At 43.8% G+C, this 13,508-nt stretch overlaps 6 protein-coding genes across 6 annotated transcripts; 3 read left to right on the plus strand and 3 right to left on the minus strand.

The window, feature by feature from the left end:
• Positions 1-34: 34 nt before the first annotated feature.
• Positions 35-750, minus strand: N7469_003232 (GNAT family N-acetyltransferase; the record flags this gene model as incomplete). Its single annotated transcript, XM_056642152.1, has 2 exons — positions 35-500; positions 599-750. The coding sequence occupies 2 exons, from the start codon at positions 748-750 to the stop codon at positions 35-37; spliced, it is 618 nt and encodes a 205-aa protein (XP_056504646.1).
• Positions 751-4,058: 3,308 nt separating this feature from the next.
• N7469_003233 (uncharacterized protein) lies at positions 4,059-5,502 on the plus strand (the record flags this gene model as incomplete). The annotated part of the gene is made up of 3 exons (XM_056642153.1): positions 4,059-4,220; positions 4,280-4,412; positions 4,481-5,502. 3 exons carry the CDS (start codon positions 4,059-4,061, stop codon positions 5,500-5,502), a joined length of 1,317 nt encoding a protein of 438 aa, XP_056504647.1.
• A 1,060-nt stretch (positions 5,503-6,562) lies between these two features.
• On the minus strand, positions 6,563-7,531 carry N7469_003234 (fructose-1-6-bisphosphatase; the record flags this gene model as incomplete). Its single annotated transcript, XM_056642154.1, has 1 exon — positions 6,563-7,531. The coding sequence occupies one exon, from the start codon at positions 7,529-7,531 to the stop codon at positions 6,563-6,565; it is 969 nt and encodes a 322-aa protein (XP_056504648.1).
• Positions 7,532-8,175: 644 nt separating this feature from the next.
• N7469_003235 (CRAL-TRIO domain-containing protein) lies at positions 8,176-9,351 on the minus strand (the record flags this gene model as incomplete). The annotated part of the gene is made up of 3 exons (XM_056642155.1): positions 8,176-8,550; positions 8,619-9,008; positions 9,061-9,351. The coding sequence occupies 3 exons, from the start codon at positions 9,349-9,351 to the stop codon at positions 8,176-8,178; spliced, it is 1,056 nt and encodes a 351-aa protein (XP_056504649.1).
• Positions 9,352-10,685: 1,334 nt separating this feature from the next.
• Positions 10,686-11,798, plus strand: N7469_003236 (terpene synthase family protein; the record flags this gene model as incomplete). Its single annotated transcript, XM_056642156.1, has 3 exons — positions 10,686-10,843; positions 10,901-11,582; positions 11,640-11,798. The coding sequence occupies 3 exons, from the start codon at positions 10,686-10,688 to the stop codon at positions 11,796-11,798; spliced, it is 999 nt and encodes a 332-aa protein (XP_056504650.1).
• Positions 11,799-11,853: 55 nt separating this feature from the next.
• Positions 11,854-12,748, plus strand: N7469_003237 (FPP/GGPP synthase family protein; the record flags this gene model as incomplete). Its single annotated transcript, XM_056642157.1, has 3 exons — positions 11,854-12,118; positions 12,175-12,377; positions 12,431-12,748. The coding sequence occupies 3 exons, from the start codon at positions 11,854-11,856 to the stop codon at positions 12,746-12,748; spliced, it is 786 nt and encodes a 261-aa protein (XP_056504651.1).
• Between the last annotated feature and the right edge of the window lie 760 nt (positions 12,749-13,508).

The following is a 13,508-nucleotide window of genomic DNA, read 5'->3' on the forward strand; positions in this document are numbered from 1 at the left end:
GTATCTAGAGATCTAAGATTGCCGATCAAGCTCACTAGTAGGATGCTGGCATGGTCAAGGCCCAGCAATAAAGTTCATCCATTTCATAGCGTATTTCGTCCACAACCTCAAAATTGCACTTTCTGAGCACCTGACAACTACCATGGTTGGCCTTCTCGCATAATGCATACACTTTTTCTGGCTCTTCTTCGCGCGCAAATAGGCTTGGCATCTCTCGTCGAGGAATATTCCACCACATTTTCAACATCATCTGCAAAGCTTCTGTCGCATAGCCCTTGCCCCAGCACTCTGGAAGAATCGAATAACCAATTTGTGGACAGGGATCTAACGTGTTGATGCCCACATAACCAATTACTTGCTCCTTTGCAGATGCAATCGATTTGTCCACAACGGCCATCGTGAAGGAGCACCCAATAACCTCAGAAGGCCCCGTGACGAATGTTTTAGAAGAAAGCCATTCCCGCGCATCTTCTAGAGACTGAAATGGCGCCTTAGGATGACTGCGCATTGTAAGCAAGCCATATAGCCACAGTTCAGAGCAAAACCAGGAGTCCGGAAAAGAAGGTATTCCACAAGGAAGCTAGAGAAAGACACTCACTTGAATTTAGCAACTTCAGGTCGCGAGCGAATGGCAAATATTGCTTGGAGATCAGCCTCTGAAATAGGACGAAGCAGGAGACGATCGCTTTCAGCCGATGGAGGCGACCGTGGGACAATAACTGTCACTGCTTGGCGTGGAAGTTCAAACATGAGAGAATATCTGAATGTGAAACCTGTACAACACAACCGAATGTGGCCAATTCCTGCAGAATATTGAAATTTACTAATGAACAACGTGGTGATTGTTCAATGCTTTTGATGCTGACGGCAAGGTTGGACCCATCCGTTTTGATGCAGAAATTGACGGGTCTCAGCGGAATCTCCACTAAACCATCTTTGGAGCCCGCGTTCGATTTGTCTAGATTGAAAGCTGAAAAGCACCAAGATCATCATCCATGATCTTTGTAGACAGCAACTCACATGATCATCTGCAAAACCCACTGATTTTCTAGAAATCAAGGGGTTCTTACTACGATTGCCCACGGTGTAGTGTATCCCAGTTGTAATATGGAATGGTATATTTTGGGCTTATATATGCATTCTGTGTTTTATTCATTACTCAGTCATATCGGAAGAATTGTAATGTTAAAAGCTCAACTGTACACAGTGGTGTGACTATCACCGTGAACGTGGCGTACGCATAATGCCCGTGGGGGTTGTGGGGGGTTAACAAGAGACAACTTGTCTCTTGTTAGTTATTTAATATGTATTTATGGCCTCAATTCCATCAATCGACCGATGACCACCCGAAAATGTATTGGGAATTCCTCAAGTTAGGGATAGAGTCTCTCAACTGATTACTTACTGAAGAAAGAAAGCAATAGTTCCATTTTTTTGTCCAGCATTATGATACAAGCCGTGGCCCATGATACTTTGCGAGTTTCACAGCGACTAACTAAATTATTAAGATATCTAGCATATGAAACTTCAAATTTCCAAATCTCTTCTACCATAGCGACAGTAGCCAACCCTTGAATACGCTATACTATGGAATATTTCTACATAATACCTTCTATACTAAGATTATCCTACCGTTTATGGTGGTATCAGTATTGTTTGTAGCCTTTTATCCGTCTAATCAATTTTTTCATAAAATTTTATCTACATTTCAATTTGAACACCCTGCCAGGATTGATTAACCCTTGTCATCTGTATCCTGCACTGTCTTTGCTCTATTCTCTCAGTCTTCTTCTCTCTACATGCCCCCTGCTACCCTTCTATTTTCTCTCGTCAGAGAACGCTTTAGGCTAAATTTGAATGCTATTAGCATTACAGCACCTACCAGGTGCTGTGATGCGTGTTGTTTTTGTGGTGTTCACACGTGAATATGTATATAGATTTGTAATATCATGCAAAATGGTGTAATCTACGAACAAATGAATTTGATTCGGGATTTTACCTGAGAAATATAAAAGACTCATGCTCCAGAATCACATTTGAGACGAATAAGAATTTGAAATGGCACGGTACCATGAACATGTAATGAAGGCTTCAAGTCTAGGTGGGCAATCTGCAGCGCTAGTATATTTTGATCAGGTGAATGCACTCGTGGATCGAAACCCCTTCGAGGCCACCGGATGTCTCCATCAAAAAGCTGCGTAATAGTGCTCATACAACCTTTGATAGTTAACTCATTCATCTTTTCCTACTAATACGAACAGATTCATGCAATAGTGCCATATCATATGGTATACATATCACGGATAATATACCAAGCAGGTCTTATATCATGCCATTTACACCCAGCTTTAAGATATAGTATCTCAACCTGTACTACAAGTCGTAACAGGTTGAGATACTATATCAATTCAGATTCAAATAATGGATCTCCATAAAGCCTGAGTTTTTGTTGGTATATTCCTGGAATCGCGTCTGATACTACTCGATTATGAGTCAGTGAGAACGTCACAAACGTGATCAGTGGACTAACCTTGGAGGGAGAGAAGATGCTGCAAAACTAATAACCCGGTTATGAGCAGTGTTATTTACAAACCAATATTATTAATAGCCCCAAAAGAAAGGCCAAAAAAGGAAAGCTGGCCGAATATGAAGTACTAAGACAGCGACCTCAGCTCGGGCCAAAGATCCCCAAGATCAGCTAGGCACATAATCATGGCGAAGCAAGTGTATTGAATTTGCTGTACAAAAACACCGTTTCTCATAGCTATGGGCAGAACGGCTTCCTAATAACCAATGCAATTAGTAAGTGTGTACTATAACTAAGTAACCTTTAATCTCCTAGGATGTCATAGCCTTCTCTCAACCAAAAACAGGAGTCCACGATGGAGATTCAGTACCGGCGAAAAATGATGAACAGACTCAGCTAACTAAAATCATCTAAATACTACAAAGACCAGTTTACCAGATTTGACACTGTATCCTCATTAATGGCCCCTAATCTGCGAACACCGGATTTTTAAGTCGTCAGAAGATAAATGCAGGGGAGACTTCCCAGACGCCAAGGTCGCCGCTAATTGGTCAAGGTTGCTCTCAATCAATCAATGCGATGCCTCATGCCCCTACAACCCTCTGAAACATGATAGATGCGAGTGGGGCGCCATAGAGGTAATTTCGAGGGTCTCGACAATCTCAGCCATGTTAAACGGGCCCCGAATTTGGGAATGTCCTTGTTTAGGATACGAGTGCAACAACAAGAGCGCTTGATTTAGGTCTAAATATTACAAATATTGACAGAGCAAGGTGGAACATCAATCCTCCCGAGAAAACGACATTACTACATACAAAATAGTCATGGACTTGGCAGGGCTCAGGGAATATTTGGCTTGCAAAAGTTTTTGTGTCTGGCTAGCGCGTTTTTCGCACAGGCCTGGTCCTTTAGTATCCAAACAAGGGATACGAGCATATTCTGCCCGATTATAATGCTCAGGGATACCATACAAATTGTCGGTTTTTTTAGGCCTCTCATGCCTAACTATGGATATTGTTTCTCGAAAACATGGCCAACCATGCCCACTTTCAACGATCTGTTGGAGAAATAATTATCATTTGTCAACATCATCGTTTACTCCAAAAGTTTCCATTATTCAACATCTCCATGATCTATATTGACTCATTTTAGCTTTCTACATTAGAGCGGTGACTACGGATAACAAAGTTCACCGGCGTCTGACTTGGTTGCTTCTTGTTTCCCGTCCAGACCCCCTTGAGAAGCAGGGATCGACACATGGGCCACTGATGTGCATGATCAGATAAATATGGGGCCAGCACGGTACGGAAACGTCCTGTTTCGCGTGAGCGAGATCGGACACATATCCCGTTGTATAGTGGACACTTGAAGGAGAATGTATAGCCAGCAGAGACCATATGGTCCCCAAAATGGCATAAAAGGCTCAAGTCACTGTTCCCAGATTCTGTTCACCATTCCTCCTTTCCTTGTCCAACTGCAGTCTCAAATAGTTTCCATGCCCCTCGAAAAGAATCTGTCCACCCAGTCCAACATGTATACTGATACTACTCTCAAGCTGATTGATGAAATCAAGGAGGCTTCCGAAATCCCGGGTAGCCCTGGTCACAACCACTTCCGTCTTCTTCAGTTGGTCGATGAGCTTAAACTATCAATTGAAACACCAACAGAAACCATTCTTCGTCTTATTTATCAGGTATCTTCCAGGTCTTATCCATGAGACCCAAAAAGCTAGCCTAATGATCAGTACGCCAGCCACCGGAAAATGCAGCTCTGCGCACTGTTATCGACCTTGATATTTTCCCTTTGCTGGTCAACTCGGGAGAGGAAAGCAGCGTTTCAGCTACGGAAATTTCAAAAAAGACAGGAGCAGACCGGGGACTGATAGGTAAGGCATAAGATGAATCTTTGCCATGACCAAACGACGCTAATACTAGTATGCACCCACGCTTATAGTACGTCTCATGAGGGTAATGGTCTCGCTCGGCCTATGTGCTAGCCCCGCGTCAGAAATCTATCGCGCGACAGATAAGACTGCTACTTTGATTCATCCCATTGGCCGTGATGGTGTTCCATGCATGTTTGTGATCCTTCGTGCCTGGCCCCTCTGTTTGGAGATATCATATACTGACCCCAGCAGCTACGATTTGACCCTGCCTACTCTGGCAAAACTTCCCGAGTACCTCAAAGTTCATGGGTACAAGAACCCTCAAGATTATTCTTCGTCTCCGATGAAATGGGCCGTTGGGCAAAGCCAATTTGAATGGCTGGCCGCTCGCAAACATCACCAACAGCTTTTCAACTCTTACATGTCAAGCAGACGTGAAGGAAGGCCAAACTGGTTTAGTATATACCCCATCGAAAGACTGATAACAGGGGCACTGCAAGGTTCAGATGCCGTTTTTTTGGTCGACATCGGGGGAAACCAAGGCCATGACCTCTTGAGATTTCGGTCTGAAAATCCCAATCACCCTGGACGTTTGATACTCCAAGACCTTTACAAGATCATCTCCAACTTGGAATCTTCTGTGATAGAAAAGTTTCCTTATAGCTTTCTCGACCCTCAACCGATTAAGAGTATGTTTTGCTTCTCTGGCTGCTTTGCCGTCGTGGCGCTGACCAAGATAGATGCACGAGCCTATTTCTTCCGTGCGATTTTCCATGATTGGCCTGATCAAATCTGTCAAAAAATCCTCCTCAACACGGTCTCAGCTATGAACCAGGAATATTCACGCATCATCATTGTTGATTTCGTTCTCCCAGACACTAGAATCCCCCGGATGCAGTCTGCAATGGATATCCAGATGATGAGTATAGGCGCCGGGGTTGAAAGATCTAAGAAACAATGGATTGATCTCCTGGCTGGAGCGGGACTGAAGCTTACTGGGATCTGGAATATGAATCCTAACATGGAGTCAATCATTGAAGCCGTACCAGTGGCTACAAGAGAGCTACAGGATTCTACAACAACTATGTAGTTCCTCCACTCTTAGCCGGACACGAACATTGGAACGCAAGTTTTTGAGACATAATATTCGATTCATTACTTAGTCTGATTACCTAGTCTGATTACCAGCCGTAGAATCTTCAAAGAATGAAATCAACAAAGTCAATGAGATTTGGCGATCTGATCTACACTCTCGTCTTAACATGACACCAGGATTCACAATCCATTGCTATATGTTTCATCTTCTACATCAGATGGAGACGAGATCATACCACATTGAATCCCAAATCCCGAGCCGTCGATCGCCCAGAATATCTAGAAAAGTCTGAAATGCAGAAGAGAGGCCAACCGAAAGTCTAGCTGGGCTTGACAAGTGAGATCAAGGGAATATTATGCAGATCAAGATCAGATAACACGGGTTGCCTGCTAACCAACCCCACTTCCTTTTCCGTCCCCAGCGATCATTCCGGGTCAGGCAGGTGGCAGGTAAAGATAGGAGTTTGACAGTTGAAGCACACAGTGTTGATCTAGATATAGTATATCATGAGGTACGCCACAAGGATGTTCGACATTAAATGTTACCGCTGGATGTTAGTCCAAGTACGAATAGACCATTGATGTCATCATGGGATAAAGTGTGTCTGCGTGAGCTATCATTTAACATTGATCTTTTCAGTGGAGATAAGCGCTATAATCATTGAGCGAAGAGATTTCTTTTGAATCTCCTTGTTGCTTTGAAGGAATTCAGGTTTTGGTCATCTTATCGTAGAATAATGGAACAAATCATCCACAAAAGCTAGTCTACTCACTTTCCAAGGTCTATGCGGGTCAAGCCTAAAGCATATCGTTGTAATAATCCTCCTGGTAGTGATCACTAGTCGATTTACTCATGCAGTCACACTAGTACGAGAGGGAAGATCACGATTGACCGACGCACACCTCAAGTAGGTAATCTGTTATTACGGAAACCTACCCTCTGGTCTAGTAGGTTGTTCGAGGTCGCTTTGATTCATAGAATGTGAAGGACATACCACTATTTTGATGTTCATTAATCTAACGCGTACAGTGAAACACTACTAAAAAATACGTTTTCATACACCCAGAAGCGCTCTCTTTATGTGATCTACCTCCTCGGTTGTTCCACAAATCAAACCAGCCCTTTCATCGCAGTGCGCTACTGACCGGGCAAGAATGTCCTTTCCGTCGGCCGGATCTACTGTCTTCCCTCCGGCAGCTTCAATAACAAGCGCAATGGGAAACAGTTCATACAATCGGCGGAGTTTTGCATCGCTTTCTTTGGTTATGGGGGAGACATAGACGCCATGACCTTTGACGAGCGCATGAACAACATCCGGCACCAAGCCTCCGCTATAGCGTAGAGTGTATTTCTTGGACACATAATGTGTGATCAAATCCATATATTTTCCGTTCTCGGCAGCGCATCGCAGGTTGGCTGGGGCAAAATATCGAGTTTTGAACGGTGGCTCCGCCAGTCGCACCTCTGGTCGAATTATTTCGTGGTCCATGGACTCGGGCTTGCCGATTCCAATCTCGATGCAATGACGCTCACCATTAGGAAGGTTAAGAGCGACAATAGCGCTGGTGCGAGGACCGTAAACCCCCAAAACAGCCGCAATTTGTTTGATCGAGGGGTCCTGGTTCAAGGCTGAGGCTCCATCCCAAATACCAATGATGGTTCCGACCGTCCAATTGGGCGCAATGATCGAGCTTCCATCAAGAGGATCGAAAGCTATTGTGTATTTTTCTAAGGAAGATTCCACGTTGTCACCGGTAGATTGCTCCACCGGATCTTCTTCGCTGCTCACCGTCACAACAGCGGGGCACTTGTTAAGCGCCGCCCGAAGAATGTCCTCGGCCAGGATATCGACGTTCAGCTGACCATCACCGAAGGCATTGGTAGTCCCAGCAAGAGAAACATGATGCGCTTGGCGCAGAGACTCAGCGATGCGAGAGATACTGTTTAGCACTGCTGGCAGTACTGATGAGCACAGCTCTGTGCGTCCATATGACGACAAAAGGTTCTCAAGATACTTGTTCATGGCGACAAAAAAGGGAGAATATTGGTGAATTGCTATGATGATGAATTCAAAATTTTCAAGGATTGATCTGCTCTTCCTCAAGGCAGTTGAAGGAACTTGGTAGTGGCAAGTTGGTCACGAAAAGCCCGATGTGCTTCACAAATCAAAAACCCAAAAAATATTTTTGATGAGCGCATGTTTTCAAACAATTCGATTTAACTGGATACTCGGAGAACGTCATGCCCCACACAGTAGCTCATACCATTTTGAGGACAAGCTGGGAAGTTTGATGGGATTACACTGAGATGGTATGAATACTACTTAAAATACCACTTTAATCTAGATAGTTTGAATAAAATAGTGAATAATGGGGCTTTCATACGGCCTCGGGGTGTAATGTATCAACTTGAAAGTGAACTTGAATAACCCGAGCCGAAGTCCAACCGCACTAACAAATTAGTTAATATACCGGTATAGTACTACTATACTATAAATATATGATTGATAGAAGGATTGGGAGGTCATAGGTATCAAGTGCCACTGGTATCGTTATTTCAATAATCTAGTGTCGATCAATGAGCGGTAATAGATCTCCTTTACTCCCCTACGAGTGTGAGATATACATAGTCTGAATGTGGTCAAATTGCATTGAATGCTCCATCGAATCAATTCTTTTCATCTGAGTCTATTCTCGCAATAATATCATTTCGTTTAGCACCCTGTAAAGCGCCCACTGCTACTGCTGTCAGCTTTCCATCTATACCTTGAGAAAATTTGAGAGGGCCAGAAGGTAATGTTTGATGGGATGATTCCCATGACAGGCGATCAAGGATATTTTGATCCGGCGCCGGCAGTGAACCATGAGTAAACTCGAAGGCTCCACCAAAAGCAGTGGGAATATTTGCATTGTCAATATGTTGTTTCAAAACATCGGAGACCTCGTTAGGATTTAGCACTTCGATCTTCTCGGCTGTGCTGGGGTCAACCCATTTTTTAAGATACTTCCAAACCGTCGCGAAATATGAAGGTGCATTGCAAACCTGTTGATTATGAGTGGTCGTACTTCATGGATGAACAAGCCCCGAATGTGATGTGATTCGAAACCTACAAAGACCTTCAATATTGTTTCTGGATAACATGTTGAAAGTAACCAACTGATCTCTTGGGCAAATGATTTGAGATTCCAGCCCTGTTTCAGACCAAGCTCGGATGCATCGACAAGGTAAATAGAACTGGAAATTGGCGTGGATGGATGACATCTATCCGGCATCATTGTGCACAGCGGAAGTACAAACCGCACCAAACTGTCATGAAATACAGATGCCATTTGCAACATATCGGGTTTAGGGCAACCTCCAGCCTCAAATTCTGAGAAGCTCCAGCCGGCGGACTTGCGACTCTCTTCCCACGAATGGAGCGCAGTCTTATGAAGCTGAGAAATATCAAAATAACAAATTGGCAATCCCTCTTTATTTCTTCTCCCCGTCCAATGTGGATACTAGACTTGAAAATTAGTCGCCTTCTTTTGAACCTTCGGGCTTTGACCTCACAAATCGACGGGCTTGCTCGAAATCCTCAGTATCCACGACATCGTATAAACGAAGAATATCCCGGTCCTGGCGAAAGTCCACAGACTGTTGCAGCTGCCCCAACGCAGCGTTTGGGTCGTTCTTCCGGGCGGTCAGAAATCGTAACAATGTTGAAGAGTCGGATAAGCCATCACAGCGATCACAGTCTGCGATGCCTTGAGGCCGACTCGACAGTCCTTTATCCGCACAAAGACGAAGAAAAGCTTCGAAGGAAGGATCTTTTTCGGGTGGGAATGCAAGATCTGAATTCATCCTTCTGTGCATCGTACCTTTAATCTACAGTAGACGCTGTTCAAAATCTCGTTGATATTGGATATTTGAGCTTTGGGAGGGCTGGAGGTAGCAGACTAGGGATTTTGCAAAAAGGAAACCCCGCCAGTTTGGGAGTGGACCGAGATCGTCTGAAGTCAATGCATAGGAGCGAGATTAAGTTGGAATCGAACAGGTTTCTACTGTATATTCAGCTATGGTACGATCGCTGCAGTGTGACGGTGAATGTATGTCTTCCAGGCATCGGCAATAAGCTTGTTTCCACTATGTACATACGCGTCATCATAGAGAATCTACTTCAGCCAATCCTGATACATATGTAGATCTTGGGATTATAACTTGGAGAGGATGAAACTCACACAACACAAACAGTTCAGGGAACAGTATGAACGAATGACGAAACTGTGGGTCGATATGTGTTCGACCCTGGAACCTTGTCCATCAAACGAAGCTATGGTCAAGTTAACATCTCCACATTCCGAAATATCTTGCCTATCAACATCCATCAGACACGGGAACCGGTCATTTCCTGACCACTTTTTAAAGTTACGAACCGCCCATAACTTGTTTGGTTCCAATGTCAGACATTCACAGAGGGTGAGCATTGAATCCGATTTTGCGTCGCTTCAGCGTCGTGACAATGCCGCGGGTCTTTGATGAAGTCATGCTTCTAATGGTGCGCGTTTCTCGTGTCGGGAAGTTGTTTAAATGCCATGTCGCTTTTTGCGATTAGTGCTTGATACCAACAGTTGTCTCCCATTATTTCAAAAATGGAATGTCCAATCCTTCTCAAAGAAGAGGCGACCTCATTCAAGGTACCGCGAAACGGAAGTAGTGATATCGGAGGCTTCTGTGCCCAGTTCTCACTACGCCGACACAAGCATGAAGAGAAGGCAGACCAGGGCTGCCTCAGCTTAAGGGAAGATTGGGAAAAATACATTGGTCCAATTGAACGATGGGGGAGCTGCAATCCTTTCGAAGGCAACTTCGGGTCGATGGTATTGCCAATGTGCAAACCTGATCGACTCGCCCTTGTCTGTTATATCTTTGAATGTAAGCAGGCAATCGCAATCTCCGACTCTAGAAATATTGTATCGGAAACCACTAACAATTTCAAATTCCAGATGCTTTTCTCTATGACAATGTACTTGAATCAGTATCAAAAGCTCCAGTAAGAGACAACCTGTCAATGATAGAACGGATTGGATAGTGACTCCCCCTGACAGCTTGATCTTGGAACCGACAACCTCGTTTTGAGCGAAACTGACTATCGCACTGTACGATCGGCGACTGGTACAAAACAAATTCAATCGAAAATGCTGTTAGAGTTATTAGCAGTGGACAAGCCATGTGCTGAAGTCTTCATTGATTCTTGGAAGGAAATGGTCGCCACAACTGCATCTCGGGACAAATCTTGCTTATTTGCCACGCTTGACGACTATGTTGACTATCGCATTATTGATACTGGGGCACCGTAAGTTTCGATAGGCGCTCATTATCGAAAGAAAGAGGCGATTAATAAACTCTTTAGTTTTGTTTCAAAACTAATGTGCTTCGGAATGGGCATTCAATTGACTGACGAAGAATGGAAGCTCGCTGCTCCGATCACAAGGCCATGCTTTGCGGCACTTGGGCTAGTGAATGACTATTTCTCCTTTGATGTCGAGTGGGATGAGTACCAGAGAGAAGGCAAGAATGATCAAAATACAGCCATGACAAACCTCGTCTGGCTCTATATGCAGTGGGAGGATCTTTCGATACCAGAGGCAAAAGAGAGAACAAGAGAGACCGTACGCCACTATGAGGCTGAATATTACGAGAAAGTCAATGCTTTCTCGCTAGACCGAGAAAAATGCTCGATGAAGCTGGAAATCTATCTGAAAGCCCAGGCATATCAAATATCAGGAAATGTTGCTTGGAGCTTACGCTGTCCGCGCTACCACCCTGAACTATGTGCCAAGGGTCAGGTTATGTTGCATTCTCAAGCCAAAAAGAACAAACAAAAGAGGCAACGAGAGGATCATTCCGCGAAAACCCCCGACCCTAATGAACGCCCAGACTCGGATCTTGCTGGCAGTTCTGACTCTGAGACCAGTCAGCAGTCTCCGGCTGGTACACCGAGATCGAGTGTCTCGAGCAGCTCCTCCGTATATTCCGTTGTTGACTCGGCTGGTCTTCCTGAATTTGAAAGTTCAATTAGTCTCAGCGACAAGGTCGGTCTTCCCTGTCCATTGAAGAATGAATTTATATTTAATAGCCAATGGCCATAGGCTCTGCTAGCGCCCTTCGAATACATCAGCTCTCTTCCTTCCAAAGGAATGCGTGAAGCACTGATTGACGCCCTTAATGTATGGCTTATACTCCCAGATTCAATTATCAAAACGATTAAACAGGTCTCACAAAAACTTCACAGTTCATCTCTTATGTAAGTATATTGGAATTCTTTACACAATAAACCCTAAAGATTGCACTGACTATTTCAGGATGGACGATATTGAAGATTCTTCAGATCTTCGACGCGGTCATCCTGCGACCCATACAGTCTTCGGGGCCGCATCTACAATAAACAGCGCCAATTTCTTGCTTGTTGATGTCATGAACGATGTTTTGCAGTTGAACAACCCTAACTGCATGAAAATAGTTATGGAGGAACTTCATAATTTGTTCATTGGTCAAAGTTGGGATTTACATTGGACGCAACAATTCCAGTGTCCGTCTGAGGCAGAGTATCTTGAGATGATTAACCATAGTAAGCCTTGATTCCGAGGGTCTATTCAGCAGGATATGTCAACTTACAAAGTGCAGAAACTGGTGGTCTCTTTAGATTACTCGCACGGTTGATGAATGAGTGTTCATCCAGTCTTCATAATAAGTCAGTTCATTTGAACAAAAACAGACACTTGACTTCATTTCTGACTCTTTCTAGGACTATTTCGTTAGACTTTATTACTGTGCTTGGTCAATATTTTCAAATAAGGGATGATTTTAAGAACTTGACAGATCAACAAGTACGTGCCAGACGCTAGCTAAAGCCGAATCTGATGCTAACCAAATGAACTAGTATACTACTGAAAAGGGGTTTTGTGAGGATCTTGACGAAGGAAAATTCTCGTTCCCAATCGTTCATGCATGGCAATCCGACCGACAAGATTTTCTATTACGGGGCATAATGAGGACAGGCAGATCCTTGGATTCACTGTCTATTCCCCACAAGAAGACCATCCTTGCGCAGCTCGACAGACATGGGAGCATGCGATACACGCTCCGAGTCTTGAGAGAGTTGGAGAAGATTATTCATACTGAATTAAATCGCATCGAACAGGATACAAAATGTGAAAATTGGGTCATGAGGCTATTGATTCAAAAACTGGCGGTATAAATTCTTCCCGATACTCTTCAATGTTATTGCTATCAAAATGGCCCATTGGTTACAATGATCCAATCTTATTTTCTTTATCTACTCAGATATTTCCTTGAAAAGTCTCCATAAGAAACCATCCAAGATAATAATCTTTAGAATCCGGGTCTTTGATGGGATATTAAGAAACCGGAATCCGAACAGAAATTAGTGAAGTCTCGCTATTCGCCTGAATCCATGATCTTTGCCTAGCTCGGAGATACCCTCGAACTCCCCCACAGTTTTGATGACACTTACTTCATATCTCCTGTTATAGCGTTGTGCAAAAATGAGATAAACACTCCCAATCCTAAGACCAGAAATTTTGTACGGCGTTAATGATGTACAGTGCACAAGAGGGAAGTCTGTTGGTCAGGTGGTAGAAAAACAAGTCGACCCCGGTTATCGCTATGTTTCTTCCCCTACTGATTCTCCCATTCTGCGTGTTGACGATGCTCCCGGTATGTGTCAAAAATTCACCAAGTTCAAGTCGCCTGATTTCGGCGGCTGGAAACTTCAACAATATTGTTAGATACAATGAGCTAAAAGTCTTTACAATGAAAACTAGGAGAAAGACGTAATCCACACAATCTTACTGGAAAGTGATCAATAGAAGATCAGATGAATGATTACACTGGATCCGATGCTTACTGGGAGTGGTGATAATGTTTCATAGTTCATGTACTTGTGAAGGTTAAAACAGGTAAAATCGATGGACGCTATCCCAAGCAATATACAACAG

The sequence above is a fragment of the Penicillium citrinum genome, assembly GCF_028827155.1.
Source record: "Penicillium citrinum strain IBT 23319 chromosome Unknown utg000002l:1.0-3833315.0:1.0-3834789.0, whole genome shotgun sequence".
NCBI classification, from domain to species: Eukaryota; Fungi; Ascomycota; class Eurotiomycetes; order Eurotiales; family Aspergillaceae; genus Penicillium; species Penicillium citrinum.